The sequence below is a fragment of the Salmo salar genome, chromosome 03 (assembly GCF_965601325.2).
Source record: "Salmo salar chromosome 03, fSalSal1, whole genome shotgun sequence".
Taxonomy (NCBI): Eukaryota; Metazoa; Chordata; class Actinopteri; order Salmoniformes; family Salmonidae; genus Salmo; species Salmo salar.
In genome coordinates, this window is record NC_138293.1 from 104870001 (window position 1) to 104897015 (window position 27015).

Sequence of the window (27015 nt, forward strand, 5' to 3'; positions counted from 1 at the left end):
GAACCTATCAGAGAGAGAGAGAGAGGCATCATGAACCTATCAGAGAGAGAGAGAGAGAGGCATCATGAACCTGTCAGAGAGAGAGAGAGAGAGAGAGAGAGAGAGAGGCATCATGAACCTATCAGAGAGAGAGAGAGAGAGGCATCGTGAACCTATCAGAGAGAGAGAGAGAGAGGCATCATGAACCTATCAGAGAGAGAGAGAGAGAGAGGCATCATGAACCTATCAGAGAGAGAGGGAGGGGTCATGAACCTATCAGAGAGAGAGGGAGGGGTCACCTGCATCTCATGGAACCTATCAGAGAGAGAGTTGTGGGTTCGATTCCCACGGGGGGCCAGTACAATTTTTTTTAAATAAAATATAAAAAATGTATGCATTCACTACTGTAAGTCGCTCTGGATAAGAGCGTCTGCTAAATGACTAAAATGTAAATGTAAAAGACAGAGCGAGAGAGAGAGAGAGACAGAGAGAGAGACACAGAGAGAGACAGAGAGACAGAGAGAGACAGAGAGAGAGAGAGAGAGAGAGAGAGAGAGAGAGAGAGAGAGACAGAGAGAGACAGAGAGACAGAGAGACAGAGAGAGACAGAGAGAGACAGAGAGAGAGAGACAGAGAGACACAGAGAGAGAGACAGAGCGAGACAGAGAGACAGAGAGGAACGTACCTGTCATCTGTCTGTTGGAGGAACTCCTTCAGTCCTTCAAACTTACACAGGTCCAGATGGGTGGCATATGTATCCTGGTTACCTATAAACACACAGCTACAGGGAGGGAGAGAGAGAGGGGGAGAGAGAGGGGGAGAGAGAGAGGGGTTAGACAGGGGGTCCAGATGGGTGGCATATGTATCCTGGTTACCTATAAACACACAGCTACAGGGGAGGGGGGGGGGGGGGGGAGAGGGGGAGAGAGAGAGAGAGAGGGGGGTTAGACAGATGCCCCTCCACAGAGTCTACCTCGTCTCTGTACCCCAGACATACAGATAATTGTAAGGTCCCTCAGTCGAGCTGTGAATTTTAAACACAGATTCAACCACAAAGACCAGGGAGGTTTTCCAATGCATCGCAAAGAAGGGCACCTATTGGTAGATGGGTAAAATGTTTTTTTTTAAAAGCAGACATTGAATATCCCTTTGAGCTTGGTGAAGTTATTAATTACACTTTGGATGGTGTATCACTTCACCCAGTCACTACAAAGATACAGGCGTCCTGCCTAACTCAGTTGCCGGAGAGGAAGGAAACCGCTCAGGGATTTCACCACGAGGCCAATGGTGACTTTTTAAAACAGTTACAGAGTTTAATGGCTGTGATATGAGAGAACTGCGGATGGATCAACAACATTGGAGTTACTCCACAATACTAACCTACATGACAGAGGTGAAAAGAAGGAAGCCTGTACAGAATATAAACATGCAAAAAATATATAGAATGTACAAATATTGTACAATCCAGGTGTGGAAAGCTCTTTAGAGATTTACCCAGAAAGACTCACAGCTGTAATCGCTGCCAAAGGTGATTCTAACATGTATTGACTCAGCGGGGGTGAATATTTAAGTAAATTAGATATTTCTGTATTTCATTTTCAATGAATGTGAAAAATGTCTAAAAATATGTTATGGGGGTATCGTGACGTCATTACGGGGGTATCGTGACGTCACTACGGGGGGTATCGTGACGTCACTACGGGGGGGTATCGTGACGTCATTACGCGGGGGTATCGTGACGTCATACGCGGGGGTATCGTGACGTCATTACGCGGGGGTATCGTGACGTCATTACGGGGGGGTATCGTGACGTCATTACGGGGGGTATCGTGACGTCATTACGGGGTATCGTGACGTCATTACGGGGTATCGTGTATATAGGTGAGACAAATATATATTTATTTTGAATTCCCAGCTGTAACACAACAAAATGTGGAACAAGTCAAGGGGTGTGAAAACTTTCTGATGGAGGAAGAACTGAGACACCAGAGAGGAGAACGTGACTGACTCAATACTGTTGCTAACGGAAACCCTGGGGGGTGTGTGTGCGACCTACCCGTATTTGGAGTGAGGACACTTGATGTGTTCGCATTCCTTCAGGTGTCCCTCCAGGTTCATGGTGAGCAGAGGAGGACAGGAGGGGTTGTTGGGACAGCGAACCGGACGGTAGTCACAGCTCACCTCGTGCTCCCTACAGGTCAGAGGTCAACATCAGGTCACACCCCCCCCCCATAGACTCGTCTCCTCGTCAGACCCCCCCCCCTATAGACTCGTCACCTCGTCAGACCCCCCCCCCATAGACTCGTCTCCTCGTCAGACCCCCCCCCCCCCCTATAGACTCGTCTCCTCGTCAGACCCCCCCCCCATAGACTCGTCTCCTCGTCAGACCCCCCCCCCATAGACTCGTCTCCTCGTCAAGCCCCCCCCCCCCCATAGACTCGTCTCCTCGTCAGACCCCCCCCCCCATAGACTCGTCTCCTCGTCAGACCCCCCCCCCATAGACTCGTCTCCTCGTCAGAACCCCCCCCCCATAGACTCGTCTCCTCGTCAGACCCCCCCCCCATAGACTCGTCTCCTCGTCAGACCCCCCCCCCATAGACTCGTCTCCTCGTCAGACCCCCCCCCATATAGACTCGTCTCGTCGTCAGACCCCCCCCCCAATAGACTCGTCTCCTCGTCAGACCCCCCCCCCCAATAGACTCGTCTCCTCGTCAGACCCCCCCCCCCATAGACTCGTAACCTCGTCCGACACCCCCCCCCCATTAGACTCGTAACCTCGTCCGACACCCCCCCCCATAGACTCGTCTCCTCGTCAGACCCCCCCCCCCATAGACTCGTCTCCTCGTCAGACCCCCCCCCCCATAGACTCGTCTCCTCGTCAGACCCCCCCCCCATAGACTCGTCTCCTCGTCAGACCCCCCCCCCCATAGACTCGTCTCCTCGTCAGACCCCCCCCCCATAGACTCGTCTCCTCGTCAGACCCCCCCCCCATAGACTCGTCTCCTCGTCAGACCCCCCCCCCATAGACTCGTCTCCTCGTCAGACCCCCCCCCCATAGACTCGTCTCCTCGTCAGACCCCCCCCCATAGACTCGTCTCCTCGTCAGACCCCCCCCCATAGACTCGTCTCCTCGTCAGACCCCCCCCCCCATAGACTCGTCTCCTCGTCAGACCCCCCCCCCCCATAGACTCGTCTCCTCGTCAGACCCCCCCCCCATAGACTCGTCTCCTCGTCAGACCCCCCCCCCATAGACTCGTCTCCTCGTCAGACCCCCAACCCCATAGACTCGTCTCCTCGTCAGCCCCCCCCCCTATAGACTCGTCTCCTCGTCAGACCCCCCCCCCCTATAGACTCGTCTCCTCGTCAGCCCCCCCCCCTATAGACTCGTCTCCTCGTCAGCCCCCCCCCTATAGACTCGTCTCCTCGTCAGCCCCCCCCCTATAGACTCGTCTCCTCGTCAGCCCCCCCCCTATAGACTCGTCTCCTCGTCAGCCCCCCCCCCTATAGACTCGTCTCCTCGTCAGCCCCCCCCCTATAGACTCGTCTCCTCGTCAGCCCCCCCCCCTATAGACTCGTCTCCTCGTCAGCCCCCCCCCCTATAGACTCGTCTCCTCGTCAGACCCCCCCCCCCTATAGACTCGTCTCCTCGTCAGACCCCCCCCCCCTATAGACTCTTCTCCTCGTCAGACCCCCCCCCCCTATAGACTCGTCTCCTCGTCAGACCCCCCCCCCTATAGACTCGTCTCCTCGTCAGACCCCCCCCCCCTATAGACTCGTCTCCTCGTCAGACCCCCCCCCCCTATAGACTCGTCTCCTCGTCAACCCCCCCCCCTATAGACTCGTCTCCTCGTCAGAACCCCCCCCCCCCCTATAGACTCGTCTCCTCGTCAGACCCCCCCCCCCCCCTATAGACTCGTCTCCTCGTCAGACCCCCCCCCCCCCCTATAGACTCGTCTCCTCGTCAGACCCCCCCCCCCCCTATAGACTCGTCTCCTCGTCAGACCCCCCCCCCCCCTATAGACTCGTCTCCTCGTCAGACCCCCCCCCCCCCTATAGACTCGTCTCCTCGTCAGACCCCCCCCCTAATAGACTCGTCTCCTCGTCAGACCCCCCCCCCCCTAATAGACTCGTCTCCTCGTCAGACCCCCCCCCCCTATAGACTCGTCTCCCTCGTCAGACCCCCCCCCCCTATAGACTCGTCTCCTCGTCAGACCCCCCCCCCCTATAGACTCGTCTCCTCGTCAGACCCCCCCCCCCTATAGACTCGTCTCCTCGTCAGACCCCCCCCCCCTATAGACTCGTCTCCTCGTCAGACCCCCCCCCCCTATAGACTCGTCTCCTCGTCAGACCCCCCCCCCCCTATAGACTCGTCTCCTCGTCAGACCCCCCCCCCTATAGACTCGTCTCCTCGTCAGACCCCCCCCCCTATAGACTCGTCTCCTCGTCAGACCCCCCCCCCCTATAGACTCGTCTCCTCGTCAGACCCCCCCCCCCTATAGACTCGTCTCCTCGTCAGACCCCCCCCCCTATAGACTCGTCTCCTCGTCAGACCCCCCCCCCTATAGACTCGTCTCCTCGTCAGACTCCCCCCCCCTATAGACTCGTCTCCTCGTCAGACTCCCCCCCCTATAGACTCGTCTCCTCGTCAGACCCCCCCCCCCTATAGACTCGTCTCCTCGTCAACCCCCCCCCCTATAGACTCGTCTCCTCGTCAACCCCCCCCCTATAGACTCGTCTCCTCGTCAACCCCCCCCCCTATAGACTCGTCTCCTCGTCAACCCCCCCCCCTATAGACTCGTCTCCTCGTCAACCCCCCCCCCTATAGACTCGTCTCCTCGTCAGACCCCCCCCCCCTATAGACTCGTCTCCCTCGTCAGACCCCCCCCCCCCCCTATAGACTCGTCTCCTCGTCAGACCCCCCCCCCCCTATAGACTCGTCTCCTCGTCAGACCCCCCCCCCCCATAGACTCGTCTCCTCGTCAGACCCCCCCCCCCTATAGACTCGTCTCCTCGTCAGACCCCCCCCCCCTATAGACTCGTCTCCTCGTCAGACCCCCCCCCCCCTATAGACTCGTCTCCTCGTCAGACCCCCCCCCTAATAGACTCGTCTCCTCGTCAGACCCCCCCCCATAGACTCGTCTCCTCGTCAGACCCCCCCCATAGACTCGTCTCCTCGTCAGACCCCCCCCCATAGACTCGTCTCCTCGTCAAACCCCCCCCCCCCCCTATAGAGTCGTCTCCTCGTCAGACCCCCCCCCCCCTATAGAGTCGTCTCCTCGTCAGACCCCCCCCCCCCTATAGAGTCGTCTCCTCGTCAGACCCCCCCCCCCCTATAGACTCGTCTCCTCGTCAGACCCCCCCCCCCTATAGACTCGTCTCCTCGTCAGACCCCCCCCCCCCTATAGACTCGTCTCCTCGTCAACCCCCCCCCCCTATAGACTCGTCTCCTCGTCAACCCCCCCCCTATAGACTCGTCTCCTCGTCAACCCCCCCCTATAGACTCGTCTCCTCGTCAACCCCCCCCCTATAGACTCGTCTCCTCGTCAACCCCCCCCCCCTATAGACTCGTCTCCTCGTCAACCCCCCCCCCCATAGACTCGTCTCCTCGTCAACCCCCCCCTATAGACTCGTCTCCTCGTCAAACCCCCCCCCCCCCTATAGACTCGTCTCCTCGTCAAAACCCCCCCCCCCCCCCCTATAGACTCGTCTCCTCGTCAGACCCCCCCCCATAGCTAAACCCAAAGTAACATTTCCAGCCCGTACCTGCGTGTGGTGAGCTTGATGGTAAAAGGACACCCCATTGGATCCACTTCAAAGTTCCCAGGTCCTCCCATCTTAGGTGTCCCCTTCGCCCCTACTAGCGGTAGGCCCTCCTCCAGCCCCGTTAGGGGAAGCCCCTCCACCGGCCCCGTTAGGGGAAGCGGGGCTGGCGGTGTTGAGAAGCCGACAGCCGTATTTACAGTGGATAAACAGCTCTCCTATCTGTTCTGCTACAGCTATGTTGTTCACCACCACCGTTAACTTAGCCGTGTCCACTGGACATTTATCTGGAGGGGGAGAGAGGGAGAGGGAGAGAGGGAGAGAGAGGGTGGAGAAAGATGAGGGTGGGGGGAGGAGGAGGGAGAGAGAACAGGCGAACGAAAGATGGGTGGGTTGAGGAGAGAGGAGTGGAGAGGAACTAGGGAGCAAGGGTGGGGGGAGAGAGGGAGAGGGAGAGAGAGGGTGGAGATAAGATGGTGGCTGTGGGAAGATGAAGGATGGGGTAGTATTAACGAACAGTGGAGAAGAGAGAGGGAGAAGGTAACTGTAAAGGTAACTATGAGAGATACAAACAAATGTAAAAGCAATTATAAAGGTAACTATTAACCATTACAGTGGAGAGGAGAGCTGGAGAAGGTAACTATATAAGCCAACTAGTGGAGGTAACTATAGAGGCAGCATGAAGGTAACTATTAACCAGCAGTGGAGAGGCTAGAGGGGAAGGTAAACTATAAAGGTAACTATTAACCAACAGTGTAGGCAGGTAAAGTCTCCTACCGGAGGTCAAGGCACATCGTCTGCAGAAGGTGTGCTGGAGGGAGAGACAGACAGAGGTCAATGAGGGAGAGGGGTGAGGAGGACAAACAGGGGTGAGGAGAGGACGACAAACAGGGGTGAGGAGAGGAGGGGTGAGGAGAGGAGGGGTGGAGGAGAGGAGGGGTGAGGAGGGGAGGGGAGGGGAGAGGAGAGGTGAGGAGGGGTGAGGAGAGGAGGGGAGAGGAGAGGAGAGGTGGGGAGGGGTGAGGAGAGGAGGGGAGAGGAGAGGAGGGGTGAGGAGGTGAGAGGAGAGGAGGGGTGAGGAGGTGAGAGGAGAGGCTGGGGGATGGTTTATCTCACCCCCACAGGTGGTGATGACAGGATCTTTGAAGACGCTGCAGCAGAGTTGACAACACAGCTTCACTGACGGCTGCTCTGCAAACACCAGGGGCTCCTACACACAACATCACTAGCATAGTTAGCATTCAGGTAACACTAGCATAGTTAGCACTCAGGTAACACTAGCATAGTTAGCACTCAGGTAACACTAGCATAGTTTAGCACTCAGGTAACACTAGCATAGTTAGCACTCAGGTAACACTAGCATAGTTAGCACTCAGGTAACACTAGCATAGTTAGCACTCAGGTAACACTAGCATAGTTAGCACTCAGGTAAACACTAGCATAGTTAGCACTCAGGTAACACTAGCATAGTTAGCACTCAGGTAACACTAGCATAGTTAGCACTCAGGTAACACTAGCATAGTTAGCACTCAGGTAACACTAGCATAGTTAGCACTCAGGTAACACTAGCATAGTTAGCACTCAGGTAACACTAGCATAGTTAGCACTCAGGTAACACTAGCATAGTTAGCACTCAGGTAACACTAGCATAGTTAGCACTCAGGTAACACTAGCATAGTTAGCACTCAGGTAACACTAGCATAGTTAGCACTCAGGTAACACTAGCATAGTTAGCACTCAGGTAACACAGCATAGTTAGCACTCAGGTAACACTAGCATAGTTAGCACTGCGGGTATCGTTAGCACTGGGGTATCGTCAGCATCGTTAGCATCGATAGCACTGGGGTACCGTTAGCATCGATAGCACTGGGGTAACGTTAGCATCGATAGCACTGGGGTAACGTTAGCATCGATAGCACTGGGGTAACGTTAGCATCGATAGCACTGGGGTAACGTTAGCATCGATAGCATCCAGTTAACACTGGCATCGATAGCGTCACGTTAGCATATTTGATGTTGAAGAATTGTTAGCATCTTTAGCACGTACCGTGTCGTCGTCGTCCTCGTGAAGAGAGAAGGTTGAGCGGAGAGACATGTTGGACTCAGAGAGGAGGGAACGCACCGAGATGGCAGAGTCAGAACGCCTCGGGGTGCTGATGGGGAGCTGGGGGGGAGAGAGACAGAGCGAGAGAGAGAGAGAGAGCGAGAGAGCGAGAGAGAGAGAGAGCGAGAGAGCGAGAGAGCGAGAGAGCGAGAGAGCGAGAGAGAGAGAGCGAGAGACAGAGAGAGCGCGAGACAGAGAGAGCGCGAGACAGAGAGAGCGCGAGACAGAGAGAGCGCGAGACAGAGAGAGCGCGAGACAGAGAGAGCGCGGAGACAGAGAGAGAAAATTGAAGATATATTACACCAGCTCTTATGCTGCATTGTCCAGAGTGAACCTGCAAATCAAATCTATTCATTACATGCTTTGTTAAACAACAGGTGGACTAACAGAGAAACGTTTAAGGGCCGTTTAACAAACACAGAGAGAAGGAAACATAGAACAGGGTACCAGGCTATATACACAGGGTTACCAGGCTATATACACAGGGTACCAGGCTATATACACACAGGGTACCAGGCTATATACACACAGGGTACCAGGCTATATACACACAGGGTACCAGGCTATATACACACAGGGTACCAGGCTATATACACCCACGGTACCAGGCTATATACACCCAGGGTACCAGGCTATATACACACAGGGTACCAGGCTATATACACACAGGGTACCAGGCTATATACACACAGGGTACCAGGCTATATACACAGGGTACCAGTACTGATAACCAGGCTATATACACAGGGTACCAGGCTATATACACAGGGTACCAGGCTATATACACACACGGTACCAGGCTATATACACAGGGTACCAGGACTGATATACACAGGCGATATACACAGCACGGATAACCAGGCTATATACACACGCGGTACCAGGCTATATACACACGCGGTACCAGGCTATATACACACAGGGTACCAGGCTATATACACACAGGGTACCAGGCTATATACACACACGGTACCAGGCTATATACACACAGGGTACCCAGGCTATATACACACAGGGTACCAGGCTATATACACACAGGGTACCAGGCTATATACACACAGGGTACCAGGCTATATACACACAGGGTACCAGGCTATATACACACAGGGTACCAGGCTATATACACACAGGGTACCAGGCTATATACACACAGGGTACCAGGCTATATACACACAGGGTACCAGGCTATATACACACAGGGTACCAGGCTATATACACACAGGGTACCAGGCTATATACACACGCGGTACCAGGCTATATACACACACGGTACCAGGCTATATACACACAGGGTACCAGGCTATATACACAGGTACCAGGCTATATACACAGGTACCAGGCTATATACACGGGTACAGGCTATATACACAGGGTACCAGGCTATATACACAGGGTACCAGGCTGTATACACACACGGTACCAGGCTATATACACACACGGTACCAGGCTATATACACACGCGGTACCAGGCTATATACACACGCGGTACCAGGCTATATACACAGGGTACCAGGCTATATACACAGGGTACCAGGCTATATACACAGGGTACCAGTACTGATAACCAGGCTATATACACAGGGTACCAGGCTATATACACACGCGGTACCAGGCTATATACACAGGGTACCAGGCTATATACACACAGGGTACCAGGCTATATACACACGGTACCAGGCTATATACACACGGTACCAGGCTATATACACAGGGTACCAGGCTATATACACAGGGTACCAGGCTATATACACACACGGTACCAGGCTATATACACACACGGTACCAGGCTATATACACACACGGTACCAGGCTATATACACAGGGTACCAGGCTATATACACACGGTACCAGGCTATATACACAGGGTACCAGTACTGATAACCAGGCTTATATACACAGGGTACCAGGCTATATACACACGCGGTACCAGGCTATATACACACGGTACCAGGCTATATACACAGGGTACCAGGCTATGTACACACACACGGTACCAGGCTATATACACACACACGGTACCAGGCTATATACACACACGGTACCAGGCAATACACACAGGGTACCAGGCTATATACACACAGGGTACCAGGCTATATACACACAGGGTACCAAGCTATATACACACAGGGTACCAGGCTATATACACACAGGGTACCAGGCTATATACACACAGGGTACCAGGCTATATACACACAGGGTACCAGGCTATATACACACAGGGTACCAGGCTATATACACACAGGGTACCAGGCTATATACACACAGGGTACCAGGCTATATACACACAGGGTACCAGGCTATATACACAGGGTACCAGGCTATATACACAGGGTACCAGGCTATATACACACAGGGTACCAGGCTATATACACAGGGTACCAGGCTATATACACAGGGTACCAGGCTATATACACACGGTACCAGGCTATATACACACAGGGTACCAGGCTATATACACACGGTACCAGGCTATATACACACGGTACCAGGCTATATACACAGGGTACCAGGCTATATACACACGGTACCAGGCTATATACACACGGTACCAGGCTATATACACAGGGTACCAGTACTGATAACCAGGCTATATACACACGGTACCAGGCTATATACACAGGGTACCAGGCTATATACACACGGTACCAGGCTATATACACAGGGTACCAGTACTGATAACCAGGCTATATACACACGGTACCAGGCTATATACACACACGGTACCAGGCTATATACACACACGGTACCAGGCTATATACACACACGGTACCAGGCTATATACACACGCGGTACCAGGCTATATACACACACGGTACCAGGCTATATACACACACGGTACCAGGCTATATACACACACGGTACCAGGCTATATACACACACGCGGTACCAGGCTATATACACACACACGGTACCAGGCTATATACACACACACGGTACCAGGCTATATACACACGGTACCAGGCTATATACACAGGGTACCAGGCTATATACACAGGGTACCAGGCTATATACACAGGGTACCAGGCTATATACACACGGTACCAGGCTATATGCACACGGTACCAGGCTATATACACAGGGTACCAGGTACTGATAACACAGGCTATATACACAGGGTACCAGGCTATATACACAGGGTACCAGGCTATATACACAGGGTACCAGGCTATATACACACGGTACCAGGCTATATACACAGGTACCAGTACTGATAACCAGGCTATATACACACACGGTACCAGGCTATATACACACACGGTACCAGGCTATATACACACACGGTACCAGGCTATACACACACACGGTACCAGGCTATATACACACCACGGTACCAGGCTATATACACACACGGTACCAGGCTATATACACACACGGTACCAGGCTATATACACACACGGTACCAGGCTATATACACACACGGTACCAGGCTATATACACACGCGGTACCAGGCTATGTACACAGGGTACCAGGCTATATACACAGGGTACCAGGCTATATACACAGGGTACCAGGCTATATACACAGGGTACCAGGCTATATACACAGGGTACCAGGCTATATACACACGGTACCAGGCTATATACACAGGGTACCAGGCTATATACACAGGGTACCAGGCTATATACACAGGGTACCAGGCTATATACACAGGGTACCAGGCTATATACACAGGGTACCAGGCTATATACACACGGTACCAGGCTATATACACAGGGTACCAGGCTATATACACAGGGTACCAGGCTATATACACAGGGTACCAGGCTATATACACACGGTACCAGGCTATATACACACGGTACCAGGCTATATACACAGGGTACCAGGCTATATACACAGGGTACCAGTACTGATAACCAGGCTATATACACAGGGTACCAGTACTGACTACTGATAACCAGGCTATATACACAGGGTACCAGGCTATATACACAGGGTACCAGTACTGAGTAATGATAACCAGGCTATATACACAGGGTACCAGGCTATATACACAGGGTACCAGGCTATATACACAGGGTACCAGGCTATATACACAGGGTACCAGTACTGACTACTGATAACCAGGCTATATACACAGGGTACCAGTACTGAGTAATGATAACCAGGCTATATACACAGGGTACCAGGCTATATACACAGGGTACCAGGCTATATACACAGGGTACCAGTACCAAGTCGATGTGCAGGGGTACGAGGTAATCGGGGTAGATAGTAAAGGGGTAGCAGCAGCATTACTGTCTGTGATGAGTCAAAAACGTAGCGCAAAAAAAAAGAGTCAATACAGACAGTTAAACAGTTAACCAAATTGCTACCTACCCGGACTAACTATTTAATTTAGCAGTCCTACGACTTGGGGGGGGTAGAAGCTGTTCACGGTCCGGTTTGGTTCCGGACTTGGTGAAAACGGTACCGCTTGCCGTGCGGTAGCAGAGAGAAAACAGTCTACGACTTGGATTTTTTTTGGGGGGGGGGGCACAGGGACTATGATGGTCTGCTTGAAAGATGTCGGTATTACAGACGGAGTCGAGGGAAAGGTTGAAACTGTCAGTGAAGACACTTACCAGCCGGTCAGTGCATGCTCCGAATACGAGTCCTATGTCTTTTTTGAAATAAATCAAAAATAAATATTATGATTATATTTTTTGTAATTATTTTATTTTATTATTTTTATTTTTATTTTTTGTTTTAAATCGGTCTGTCCCTGCGGCTTTGTGAACGTCGACCGATTTAAAGATCTTACTCACATCAGCTACAGAGAGGGTGTTCACACGGTCGTCTGGAACAGTTGGTGCGCTCATGCATGGTTCAGTGTTGCTTTCCTCGTGAGTGAGCATAGAAGGTATTTAGCTCGTCTGATAGGCTGGCGTCACTGGGCAGCTCGCGGTTGGGCCACGCCACATCCGACGAGTGGTCGGAGACCGGTGTTTAGTAGGATTCTACTTATTTTTTTTTTTCATCGTCTGTTTTTGCCCGTTTTATTTTATCGTCAGAAAGTCGTAGCAGGATTTACGTTATACCTTCGTCCGGGGTTAATATTTCCCGCTCCTTGAAAGCGGCGGTTTCATCCGGTTGGGATGTGTACGTCGCCGTGGAGACGAGTCAGTGACTGATGCGGTAAAACTCAACGCCGTCAGATGATTTTCCCGGGGAAAACATATTACAGAATGTTTTCTAGCGAAAGTATTTCATTGTATTGTGTACCAGTCAAATAAACTTCACTTGAAATAAAAATAAAATCGCATTTACTATACATTATATATTTCTGCAGAACACAAAAAGACATCATGACAAAAATCAGTGTGTGTGTGTGTGTGTGTGTGTGTGTGTGTGTGTGTGTGTGTGTGTGTGTGTGTGTGTGTGTGTGTGTGTACCATGCCATCCTCGTCGTCTCGTGGCGAGTATGTGAGGGGTGCTGGAGGAAGAGGGGGGTACGGCGGTGCTGCTTGTAGGTACTGGAAGCTTCCGCTGGAACAGAGAGAGAGAGAGAGAGTCTGGGGGTTACCCTTAGTTATCTTGTAGTTTAACCCTATTTAGGTACCATAGTGACCTTAAATTCAGCTGAACACAGAGCGGAGTGGAGACAGAGAGTCTGGGGTTAATATGTAGTTAGCATATAGAGTAGCTATAGAGTAGCTACCAACCATATAGAACAGAGTAGCCCCCATATAGAGTAGCTACCTACCATATAGCTACCATATAGCTAGCTACCTACCATATAGAGTAGCTAGCTCCCATATAGAATAGAGTAGCTCCCATATAGAGTAGCGCCCTACCATATAGCTAGCTAGCTCCCTACCATATAGCTAGCTAGCTCCCTACCATATAGCTAGCTAGCTCCCTACCATATAGCTAGCTAGCTCCCTACCATATAGCTAGCTAGCTCCCTACCATATAGCTAGCTAGCTCCCTACCATATAGCTAGCTAGCTCCCTACCATATAGCTAGCTAGCTCCCTACCATATAGCTAGCTAGCTCCCTACCATATAGCTAGCTACTCCCTACCATATAGCTAGCTACCTACCTACCATATAGCTAGCTACCTACCATATAGCTAGCTACCTACCATATAGCTACCTACCATATAGCTACCCTACCATATAGCTACCTACCATATAGCTACCTACCATATAGCTACCTACCATATAGTTACCTACCATATAGTTACCTTGTACTCACTAGGAAGTTACCACAATAAATTGCTGACACCATAGAATCTAGATGTATATATTCCTATGTCTGATAGACCTAGGGCTTAGTCAGTGAGGTTAAATTGACACCATAGAATCTAGATGTATATATTTCTATGTCTGATACACCTAGGGCTTAGTCAGTGAGGTTAAATTGACACCATAGAATCTAGATTATATATTTCTATGTCTGACACACCTAGAGCGTAGTCAGTGAGGTTACACTTCCAGGATGTTGCAGATAGAACGGATATCAGCTGACATGATTCCTTATCCTGAGTGACAGAGGTTTTCTCCCCCTGAGTGACAGAGGTATCCCTAACAGAGGTTTTCTCCCCCTGAGTGACAGAGGTATCCCTAACAGAGGTTTTCTCCCCCTGAGTGACAGAGGTATCCCTAACAGAGGTTTTCTCCCCCTGAGTGACAGAGGTATCCCTAACAGAGGTTTTCTCCCCCTGAGTGACAGAGGTATCCCTAACAGAGGTTTTCTCCCCCTGAGTGACAGAGGTATCCCTAACAGAGGTTTTCTCCCCCTGAGTGACAGAGGTATCCCTAACAGAGGTTTTCTCCCTGAGTGACAGAGGTATCCCTAACAGAGGTTTTCTCTCCCTGAGTGACAGAGGTATCCCTAACAGAGGTTTTCTCCCCTGAGTGACAGAGGTATCCCTAACAGAGGTTTTCTCCCCTGAGGTGGACACAGGTATCCCTCACAGGAGTTTTCTCCCGGCAGTGACAGGAGGCATCCCTGACAGGTGGCTCTTCTCCCCGCTGCGGGAGTCTGACTAGGGAGGGGTCCGGCTAACGAGAGGGTTTGATCTCTCCCTGAGTGGCAGAGGTATCCCTGGCAGGGGGTTGTCTCCGCCTGAGTGACAGAGGTGATGCCTGGCTGGACAGGGGGGTTGAGATGTCCGGCTGAGGGACAGAGGTATCCCTGACGAGAGGGTTGAGATGTCTCCCTGAGTGACAGAGGTATCTGGCTGGGGCAGAGGTTGAGTGTCTCCCTGGGGAGTGAGCAGAGGTATCCGGCTGAGACAGGAGGTTGAGATGTCTGGCTGGGGGAGGGGGAGCTGCAGACGTTTGGCTGGGGGCAGGTTGAGATGTCTGGCTAGAGGAGAGAGGCGCTGCCATGTCTGGCTGGCCCCTCACGCCCGCTGGGAGGTCTGGCTGGGTGGCAGGCTGCTGCTGCTGGAGCTCTGGAGGTGCTGGTGAAGAGGCCACTCACTGCTGCTCACAACCCAATACCCACAGAGTGGAGACGGCCTCTACAGCCTGGGGGTGGAGGGGGAGAGGTACACGAGGTCAGAGGTACACGAGGTCAGAGGTACACGAGGTCAGAGGTACACGAGGTCAGAGGTACACGAGGTCAGAGGTACAGGGGAACCCACACAGAGTGGACATGGCCAGGATTACTCTTGATCACGTCTAATAAGATCAGTGATAATCTAATGGAAACTGATCCAACTTAACATTGACCCTTTATTTAACTAGACAAGTCAGTTAAGAACAAATTCTTATTTTCAATGACGGACTACCTGGGAACAGTGGGTTAACTGCCTCGTTCAGGGGGCAGAACGACAGATTTGTACCATGTCAGCTCGGGGATTCGAACTTGCAACCTTTCGGTTACTAGTCCAACGCTTGAACCACTAGGCTACCTGCCGCCCCTCCACTCTAACCACTAGGCTACCTGCCGCCCCTCCACTCTAACCACTAGGCTACCTGCCGCCCCTCCACTCTAACCACTAGGCTACCTGCCGCCCCTCCACTCTAACCACTAGGCTACCTGCCGCCCCTCCACTCTAACCACTAGGCTACCTGCCTCCCCTCCACTCTAACCACTAGGCTACCTGCCTCCCCTCCACTCCACTCCTAACCACTAGGCTACCTGCCGCCCCTCCACTCTAACCACTAGGCTACCTGCCGCCCCCTCCAATCTAACCACTAGGCTACACTGCCGCCCCTCCACTCTAACCACTAGGCTACCTGCCGCCCCTCCACTCCTCAACCACTAGGCTACCTGCCTCCCCTCCACTCTAACCACTAGGCTACCTGCCCGCCTCCCTCCACTCTAACCACTAGGCTACCTGCCCCCCCCCTCCACTCTAACCACTAGGCTACCTGCCCCCCTCCCTCCACTCTAACCACTAGGCTACCTGCCGCCCCTCCACTCTAACCACTAGGCTACCTGCCGCCCCTCCACTCTAACCACTAGGCTACCCTGCCGCCCCTCCACTCTAACCACTAGGCTACCTGCCGCCCCTCCACTCTAACCACTAGGCTACCCTGCCGCCCCTCCACTCCCTAACCACTAGGCTACCTGCCGTCCCTCCACTCTAACCACTAGGCTACCTGCCGTCCCTCCACCTCCCTAACCACTCAGGCTACCTGCCGTCCCTCCACTCTAACCACTAGGCTACCTGCAGCCCCCTCCACTCTGTCTAACTCACTAGGCTACCTGCAGCCCCTCCACTCTAACCACTAGGCTACCTGCAGCCCCTCCACTCTAACCACTAGGCTACCTGCCGTCCCTCCACTCTAACCACTAGGCTACCTGCCGTCCCTCCACTCTAACCACTAGGCTACCTGCCGCCCCTCCACTCTAACCACTAGGCTACCTGCCGTCCCTCCACTCTAACCACTAGGCTACCTGCCGTCCCTCCACTCTAACCACTAGGCTACCTGCCGCCCCTCCACTCTAACCACTAGGCTACCTGCCCCCCCCCACCCTAACGTCAGTCCAACAGGTTACCATCTCAGCTCTCTGACCTGAAGACGACAACAGCCTACTTTGACCTGAACACATACTATTGTCCAACAACTATCAATGATCTAAAACTCAGTGCTATAGATACTGAGGACTACATACATGGCCTTCCTGGCCAAGTGGAAAAACACACATCTATCTGCACAAAACCCCAATACTGCTCTCTCTCTCTCTCTCTCTTTCCAAGTAGTCCTAATGAGAAATATGTAACAAGAGGACCAAATCTACAGAGACCAGAGCAGTGTTTCTCTCGCCATCTGCTCCTCTCCAAACTCATGATGTAAACAGAAAGGCATGCAGACAGTCGCCTCACATGGTCATACTGAATCAGCCAATAAAAACTGCATGGAACTACTCATCGTGGGGAATACGTGAGTGGTCCCACCCCCCTGTCAGAGAGAGAGAGAGAGAGGCAGAGAGAGAGAGAGGCAGAGAGAGAGAGGCAGAGAGAGAGAGAGAGAGGCAGAGAGAGAGAGAGGCAGAGAGAGAGAGAGGCAGAGAGAGAGAGAGGCAGAGAGAGAGAGGCAGAGAGAGAGAGAGAGAGAGGCAGAGAGAGAGAGAGAGAGGCAGAGAGAGAGAGAGAGAGAGGCAGAGAGAGAGAGAGAGAGAGGCAGAGAGAGAGAGAGAGAGGCAGGAGAGAGAGAGAGAGAGGCAGAGAGAGAGAGAGGCAGAGAGAGAGAGAGGCAGAGAGAGAGAGAGGCAGAGAGAGAGAGAGGCAGAGAGAGAGAGAAGCAGAGAGAGAGAGAAGCAGAGAGAGAGGAGCAGAGAGAGAGGAGCAGAAAGGGGCATACCAAACTAATGTTAACTCACTCCTGTACGCTGGGCCAAATATGATACACAACGATTCACATACTGATAGTTAGGTAGCTAACGTTAAACGTACCATCTGCTAGCTAACGTTATCAACATGGCTTACCAGCATAAAATGCAAATGGTAAATTATGTTGTGTAAACTAATTAGCTAGGAAATTATCACCAAATTAGCCAGCTAGCTCCAGTGAAGCTAAACACTTCGAAATATGCCAATAACTGTAACGTTACAGCGAGTCTGCCATCAATCATCACACGAATCAGGACTAGTTGTTCAGCTGGTTAGCTTGCTAGCTTTTAGCCGTAGAGACTTAGCTAACCATCATACCGAAACAGACTAGTTGTTCAGCTGGTTAGCTTTTAGCCGTAGAGACTTAGCTAACTATCATACCGAAACAGGACTAGTTGTTCAGCTGGTTAGCTTTTAGCCGGAGAGACTTAGCTAACCATCATACCGAAACAGACTAGTTGTTCAGCTGGTTAGCTTTTAGCCGTAGAGACTTAGCTAACCATCATACCGAAACAGACTAGTTGTTCAGCTGGTTAGCTTTTAGCCGTAGAGACTTAGCTAACTATCATACCGAAACAGGACTAGTTGTTCAGCTGGTTAGCTTTTAGCCGGAGAGAATTAGCTAGCAATCATACCTAAACAGACTAGTTGTTCAGCTGGTTAGCTTTTAGCCGTAGAGACTAAGCTAGCTATCATACCTAAACAGACTAGTTGTTCAGCTGGTTAGCTTTTAGCCGTAGAGACTAAGCTAGCTATCATACCTAAACAGACTAGTTGTTCAGCTGGTTAGCTTTTAGCCGTAGAGACTTAGCTAGCTAGCTTTTAGCCGTAGAGACTTAGCTAGGTATCATACCGAAACAGGACTAGTTGTTCAGCAGGTTAGCTTGCTAGCTTTTAGCCGTAGAGACTTAACTAACCATCATACCGAAACAGGACTAGCTAGTTAAATTAGCAAATCACTGCTATCATGGCTTTAATCATTTCCACCGATTCTTGTTGCACAACATTTTTGTAAATAGAAACCGTTTTTTTTCTCCCCCAAACGGGATTATCTATTGATGGACAGATTCAGATTTTTCTTAAAAATCGGTAAAACTGTTTCCATATAATGAATAAATCCCTGAAGAGTTGGCTAGCTGGGAGAAAGGGAGAAAAAAAAAACTAGCTTGAAATAACGTTATGTGTGTGACGTTAAACGTTAGCATACACTGCAACAAACAGAAGAAAAAAAATAAATATATAAAACTATATATGCTGTTACCAATGATAAGGCACATTTAACATAATCACAATTCGTAAGTGATCTTACCATTCTGTTAAATCGTAAAAAAAACTGTGCAGTTGAAATGCTCCTTTTCTCTCTCTCTCTCCTCAAACAACAAGCAGTAGGAGAAGCAGGAAGTCCTCGACAGGATCAAAAGACAGCAATGTATCATGGGTATAATTTTCTTTTTTGGACCCAACTGATCTACAAATAATAATGAGTGTTATTTTTTTAATGATGTAAAGTGATTTTTTTTGTTTTGTAGATTGGGTAAAATCGCCTCCAGTCGTTTTGATGCTCTCGAACAACGGGCCCCCTCCTTCCCCCCACCCCATTTCATACTGCAAATATATTAATCGATTAAACATTTGATCTCAATACAATTTTTTATTTTTTCTCAAGAACTACAATCTGTTACGAACACAGTGGATTGAGTTTTGTAGACTTTACCCTTTTTTTTGCCAAAGTCCCCCCCCCCCCCAAAAAATTGGTGTTGTTTAGAAAGCAAAGGCAAATGTAGTTATTACACACGCGCATTTCAGAGTAGGCGTTCGCCAAAGAAAATATTTAAATAAATGCTAGAAAGCGCCAATAGGATCTCGCTAACTCCTGCTTGGCTCTGCCCACTATTTCTAATTTGAAACGACAGGCTGTGGTCTATCTTGGTTTAGTTATAAATAAATAAAACATCTTTGGCTTTAGAGTTCAGATCATGGAATTTCCCGAACACTTCATGCATCTACAACTACATTTAAATGTGTCCTACCACAGGAGGTTGGTGGCACTTTAATTAGGGAGGACGGGCTCGTGGTAATGGTCGGAGCGGACTTCTAGTCGGAATGGTATCAAATACATCAAATACATTGTTTCCGGGTGTTTTAATGACATTCCATTTACGCGGTTTCCAGCCATTATTATGAGTCTTCCTCCCCTCAACAGCCTCCTCTGGTGTCTACCGTGTCCACAGTGTGTCCGGATTCCCTTTTCCCCCAGCGCTATATTCAAATGACAGTATGCATTTTATAAAACGGTGGAATAGGCAAAATATGACAATAACACAACAACATCTGATGGCAGTAGATAACTAGCCAGCTAACCTCTGTAGCTAACTAGCCTGTTAACCTCTGTAGCTAACTAGCCAGCTAACCTCTGTAGCTAACTAGCCAGCTAACCTCTGTAGCTAACTAGCCAGCTAACCAATGTAGCTAACTAACCAGCTAACCTCTGTAGCTAACTAGCCAGCTAACCTCTGTAGCTAACTAGCCAGCTAACCTCTGTAGCCAACTAGCCAGCTAACCTCTGTAACCAACTAGCCAGCTAACCTCTGTAGCTAACTAGCCAGCTAACCTCTGTAGCTAACTAGCCAGCTAACCTCTGTAGCTATCCATCAAGCTAGCAAGCAACGCCTCGATCACACCTAACAGTGTCATTGCTCAAAATGGTACACAGCATCATCAGGATATGTGCGCAACAACAGTTCAACATTCACCTTCTGCTACCATTTCTGTCAAGCCGTCTACACGCATACAGTTTGACACGTTTACGTTCGATAAATCCAACGTATGCACCACACAGAACGCACTGTAACTGCAAGGCAAACGCAACGCTGCAAGGCAAACGAATCAGATAAAAAAAAATTTTAAACTAGTCCTGTGTTAGCGGCCCATTATAGATGTATGTAGCCTTGGCAAAAAAAAAATGTATTTTCAGCGGTTGTGAGGTTGGTTGGACAGACTGTCCAGTGATCTAAAACACAGTTTGAGGTGGACTTGGAAGAATGGCGCCCGGAGAAGATGGCTGCCGTTTTTACGTGCTCCTAACCCCAATTGTACTGTTGTGGGTTTTTTTTCACGTTATTTAAAAAAAAAACGTATTTTGTACATAATGTTGCTGCTACCGTCACTTATGACCGAAAATAACTTCTGGACATCAGAACAGCAATTACTCATCTCGAACTGGACAAAGATTTTATAAAATTTACGAGGTCCGACGTGAAGGATATATACTGCTTTCTAGGGAACGGGCCCAAATCCCCGTCATTTGCATGAAGAAAAGACGGAGAAAAAGGGAGCGGAGGTCTGGCTGCCGTCTGAGAATTCGTAGGGCGAGTGAGTAAACTCCCTCTACCATCAGTCCTATTAGCCAACGTGCAATCATTGGATTTACAAAATGGATGGATGAGCTCCGATCAAGGATATCCTACCAACGAGACATTAAAAACTGTAATATCTTATGTTTCACAGAGTCGTGGCTGAACGACAACATGGATATGATACAGCTGGCGGGTTAATCGGACCATCATCAAGACAGAACAGTTGCCTCCGGTAAGAAAAAGGGTGGAGGTCTGTGTCTATTTATAAATAACAGCTGGTGCACAAAAAGCAAATGTTTAGGAAGTCTCAAAGTTTTGCTCGCCTGAGGTAGAGTATCTCATGATAAGCTGTAGACTACGCTATTTACCAAGAGAGTTTTCATCTGTATTTTTCGTAGCCGTCTGTTTACTACCACAAACCGATGCTGGTACTAAGACGGGACTCAATGAGCTGTATAAGGCCACAGGAAAATGCTCATCCGGAGGTGGCGCTCCTAGTGGCCGGGGACTATAATGCAGGGAAACTTAAATCCGTTTTTACCTCATTTCTATCAACATATTAAATGTGTAACCAGAGGGGGGGAAAAAAACTCTAGACCACTTTTTACTCCACACACAGAGTGTCACGGCTGTCGTAAGAACGGGACCAAGGTGCAGCGTGTGTAGAGTTCCACATCTTTATTCCAAAGTGAAACTTCAAGCAAAAACAAATAAACGAACAACTAAACGTGACTACGTGGTGCACAGGCACAAAACAATATCCCACAAACACAGGTGGGGAAAAATAGCTACTTAAATATGATCCCACAATTAGAGACAACGATTACCAGCTGCCTCTAATTGGGAATCATACAAAAACACCAACATAGAAAATATAAACTAGAACACCAACATAGAAATATAAACCTAGACTACCCCCTAGTCACACCCTGACCTACTACACCATAAAGAAACAAGGTCTCTCTATGGTCAGGGAGTGACACAGAGACAGGTACAGAGCTCTCCCTCCATCTGTCTGTGTGTGTTTCTGTGTGTCAGTCTGCCTGCATGTGTGTGTGTGTGTGTGTGTGTGTGTGTGTGTGTGTGTGTGTGTGTGTGTGTGTGTGTGTGTGTGTGTGTGTGTGTGTGTGTGTGTGTGTGTGTTGGGTTGGCGCCCCCCCCTTGGGTTGTGGCATGGCAGAGATCGTTGTGGGCTATACTCGGCCTTGTCTTAGGACGGTAAGTTGGTGGTTGGAGACATCCCTCTAGTGGTGTGGGGGCTGTGCTTTGGCAAAGTGGGTGGGGTTATATCCTGCCTGTTTGGCCCTGTCCGGGGGTATCACGGATGGGGCCACAGTGTCTTCTGATCCCTCCTGTCTCAGCCTCCAGTATTTATGCTGCAGTAGTTTATGTGTCGGGGGGCTAGGGTCAGTCTGTTACATCTGGAGTATTTCTCTTGTCTTATCCGGTGTCCTGTGTGAATTTAAATATGCTCTCTCTAATTCTCTCTTTCTCTCTTTCTGTGTTTCTCTCGGAGGACCTGAGCCCTAGGACCATGCCTCAGGACTACCTGGCATGATGACTCCTTGCTGTCCCCAGTCCACCTGGCCGTGCTGCTGCTCCAGTTTCAACTGTTCTGCCTGCGGCTATGGAACCCTGACCTGTTCACCGGACGTGCTTGTTGCACCCTCGACAACTACTATGATTATTATTATTTGACCATGCTGGTCATTTATGAACATTTTAACATCTTGACCATGTTCTGTTATAATATCCACCCTGCACAGCCAGAAGAGGACTGGCCACCCCTCATAGCCTGGTTCCTCTCTAGGTTTCTTCCTAGGTTTTTGGCCTTTCTAGGGAGTTTTTCCTAGGGAGTTTTTCCTTGCCACCGTGCTTCTTTCACATGCATTGCTTGCTGTTTGGGGTTTTAGGCTGGGTTTCTGTACAGCACTTTGAGATATCAGCTGATTTACGAAGGGCTATATAAATACATTTGATTTGATTTGATTTGATTTGTGTGTGTGTGTGTGTGTGTGTGTGTGTGTGTGTGTGTGTGTGTGTGTGTGTGTGTGTGTGTGTGTGTGTGTGTGTGTGTGTGTCTGTCTGTAAGAGTCCTGCTGAGATGTGTGTCATGAATTAATGAGCACTAATCAGTAAGACACTGTCGCTAAGTGCTGCTCTTCCTCACATCACTGTGTGTGTATCAGTCATTTTTATTTTATTATCTTTATTTAACTAGACAAATCAGTTAAGAACAAATTCTTATTTTACAATGACAGCCTACCGGGGAACAGTGGGTTAACTGCCTTGTTCAGGGGCAGAACGACAGCTGCAGCAGATTCAATCTTGCAACCTTTCGGTTACTAGTCTAACCCTCTAACCACTAGGCTACCTGCCCCCCCCCTCTAACCACTAGGCTACCTGCCCCCCCCTCTAACCACTAGGCTACCTGCCCCCCCCCTCTAACCACTAGGCTATCTGCCCTCCCCCCTCTAACCACTAGGCTACCTGCCTCCCCCCTCTAACCACTAGGCTACCTGCCTCCCCCCTCTAACCACTAGGCTACCTGCCTCCCCCCTCTAACCACTAGGCTACCTGCCTCCCCCTCTAACCACTAGGCTACCCTGCCCCCCCCTCTAACCACTAGGCTACCTGCCTCCCCCCTCTAACCACTAGGCTATCCTGCCCTCCCCCCCTCTAACCACTAGGCTACCTGCCCCCCCCTCTAACCACTAGCTACCTGCCTCCCCCCTCTAACCACTAGGCTACCCTGCCTCCCCCCTCTAACCACTAGAGCTACCTGCCTCCCCCCTCTAACCACTAGGCTACTGCCCCCCCCCTCTAACGCACCTGGCTACCTGCCCTCCCCCCTCTAACCACTAGGCTACCTGCCTTCCGCCCCTCTAACCACTAGGCTACCTGCCTCCCCCCTCTAACCACTAGGCTACCTGCCTCCCCCTCTAACCACTAGGCTACCTGCCTCCCCCCCTAACCACTAGGCTACCTGCCGTCCCTCCCTAACCACTAGGCTACCTGCCTCCCCCCCTAACCACTAGGCTACCTGCAGTCCCTCTAACCACTAGGCTACCTACCAGAGCCATGTTACTGCTGCTGCTGCTGCTGCTGCTGCTGCTGCTGTCGTCAATACAGGAACTAGATGGAGGGCTGAGATACCACAGATCAGAGCCATGTTACTACTACTACTGCTGCTGCTGCTGTCAATACAGGAACTAGATGGAGGGCTGAGATACCACAGATCAGAGCCATGTTACTACTACTACTGCTGGTCCCACAGTGCAGTAGAACCAGGTGTTACTAGGTCCCACGGTTGCATTAGAACCAGGTGTTACTAGGTCCCACGGTGCAGTAGAACCAGGTGTTACTAGGTCCCACGGTGCAGTAGAACCAGGTGTTACTAGGTCCCACAGTGCAGTAGAACCAGGTGTTACTAGGTCCCCAGGCAGTAAGCAGTAGAACCAGGTGTTACTAGGTCCCACAGTGCAGTAGAACCAGGTGTTACTAGGTCCCACAGTGCAGTATAACCAGGTGTCACTAGGTCCCACAGTGCAGTAGAACCAGGTGTTACTAAGTCCCACAGTGCAGTAGAACCAGGTGTTACTAAGTCCCACAGTGCAGTAGAACCAGGTGTCACTAGGTCCCACAGTGCAGTAGAACCAGGTGTCACTAGGTCCCACAGTGCAGTAGAACCAGGTGTTCTAACGATATGCAAATAGTTAAAGTACAAAAGGGAAAATAAATAAACATAAATATGGGTTGTATTTTCAATGGTGTTTGTTCTTCACTGGTTGACCTTTTCTTGTGACAACAGGTCACAAATCTTACTGCTGTGATGTCACACTGAGGTATTTCACCCAGTAGATATGAGAGTTTATCAAAATTGGGTTTGTTTTTAATTGTTTGTTAGTCTGTGTCAGGTATCCCCAAACTGGGGTTTGCGCAATGCCATCGGGGGTAAATACATGTTTATATATTTTTTTAAAACATTTTTCTTCCCATTTTCAAACATAATTTTCCAACTGGTCTATACATTTGGGTGAGGTTTTTTCCCTCGCCTGAATCGCCTCGTTTCACTGCCAAAAACTAAAAATAAACCATCTAGTGTTCAGCGAAATAACAACACAATGTCAAATACAGGAAGCCTCGTCAATTAACTAACATCCAATCACATTAACCGTTACTTTCTCTCGTGGGAATTCCACTAAACGGTCCGTGTGTATCCAATCGTAGCTGCTGCTCATGTTGGTATCTGTACCGATGGAGCAAAAACCACGACAGGGAGACATAGTGGAGTGGTAACGGGCGCGTGTACAAGCAGTTGCTCCCGACGCCACCTGGGTCCACTGCAGCATCCACCGAGAGGCTCTCGCTGCCAAGGGAATGACTGTAACGGGCGTCGTAAGGATCAGACCAAAACGCAGCGGGAACGTGTATACTCCTCTTCTTTTTAATGTTGAAGAAGGAAAAACCAAAACAAATCACGTACACAAAAACAATAAACAGTCCTGTCAGGTGTACAGACACAAAACAGGAGACAACTACCCACAAATCCCATAGAAAAAAACCCACCGCCTCTTAAATAAGACCTTCAATTTAGAAGCAACGAGGAGCAGCTGCTTCCAATTGAAGGTCAACCCCCATTAACTAAACATAGACATAGAAAGACTAGAACTAACATAGAAATAAACTAACAAGAACATAGCCCAACAAACCCCGAACCACATGAAACAAACACCCCCTGCCACGTCCTGACCAAACTACAATAACAAATAACCCCTATTACTGGTCAGGACGTGGCAATGCCTGACAGCTTGAAAGACGTTTTGGACACTACAGTGAAAATGGTTAACTTTGTTAATAAAGCAAAAGGCCCCTGAACTCTCGTGTATTTTCTGCATTATGTAATGATATGGGGCAGCGACCATGTAACGCTTTTACAACATACAGAAGTGCGCTGGGTTATCAAGGGGCAAAGTATTGACACGTTTTAAAAAAAATGTTTAATTGAGAGACGAGCTTAAAGTTTTCTTTACTAACCATAATTTTCACTTGTCTGACCGCTTGCATGATGACGAGTTTCTCACACGACTGGACTATCTGGGTGATGTTTTGTCTCACCTGAATGATCTGAATCTAGGATTTACAGGGACTCTCCGCAACTATATTCAATGTGCGGGACAGAATTGAGGCTATGATTAAGAAGTTGGAGCTCTTCTCTGTCTACATTAACAAGGACAATAAACAGGTCTTTCCATCATTGTATGATTTCTTGTTTTGTGTAAATGAACTGAAGCTTACGGACAATGTCAAATGTGATGTAACGAAGAACCTGAGTGAGTTGGGTGATCAATTACGCAGGTACTTTCCCCGAAACGGATGACACAAACAACTAGATTCGTTATCCCTTTCATGCCCTGCCTCCTGTCCACTTACCGATAACTGAACAAGAGAGACTCATCGAAATTGCAACAAGCGGTTCTGTGAAAATTTAATTTAAATCAGAAGCCATTGCCAGATTTCTGGATTGGGCTGCGCTCAGAGTATCCTGCCTTTGGCAAATCGCGCTGTTAAGACACTGATGCCATTTGCAACCACGTACCTATGTGAGAGTGGATTCTCGGCCCTCACTAGCATGAAAACTAAATATAGGTACAGACTGTGTGTGGAAAATGATTTAAGACTGAGACGCTCTCCAATACAACCCAACATTGCAGAGTTATGTGCATCCTTTCAAGCACACCCTTCTCATTAACCTGTGGTGAGTTATTCACCATTTTTCGATGAACAAATAAGGTTTTATATGAAAGATGGTTAAATAAAGAGCACATGTCACATTCGTCGTATTTCTTTTCTTTTAATTTTCTTTTCATTTCACATCTTTTATTTTAATGTGAAACTTTGCAAGACAAACAATAAACTAATAAACAAAACAACAAACCGTGACGACAACATGAACTCAAAATAATCTCCCACAAAACACAGGTGGGGAAAAACCAACTACTTAAATATGATCCCCAATTAGAGACAACGATGACCAGCT

The 27015-nt window shown here is 49.6% G+C and overlaps 1 protein-coding gene across 1 annotated transcript in view; it reads right to left on the bottom strand.

Annotated features, from left to right (window-relative positions):
- The window catches only part of LOC106568433 (TNF receptor-associated factor 7), a 36620-nt gene extending 22321 nt beyond the window's left edge, over positions 1-14299 (bottom strand). The window contains 10 exon segments of the mRNA XM_082973150.1: positions 665-760; positions 2036-2170; positions 5743-5833; positions 5883-6026; positions 6517-6551; positions 6858-6949; positions 7787-7903; positions 13220-13273; positions 13276-13339; positions 14259-14299. Of these exon segments, the coding sequence (XP_082829276.1) occupies positions 665-760; positions 2036-2170; positions 5743-5833; positions 5883-6026; positions 6517-6551; positions 6858-6949; positions 7787-7903; positions 13220-13273; positions 13276-13339; positions 14259-14299 (869 nt within the window).
- Between the last annotated feature and the right edge of the window lie 12716 nt (positions 14300-27015).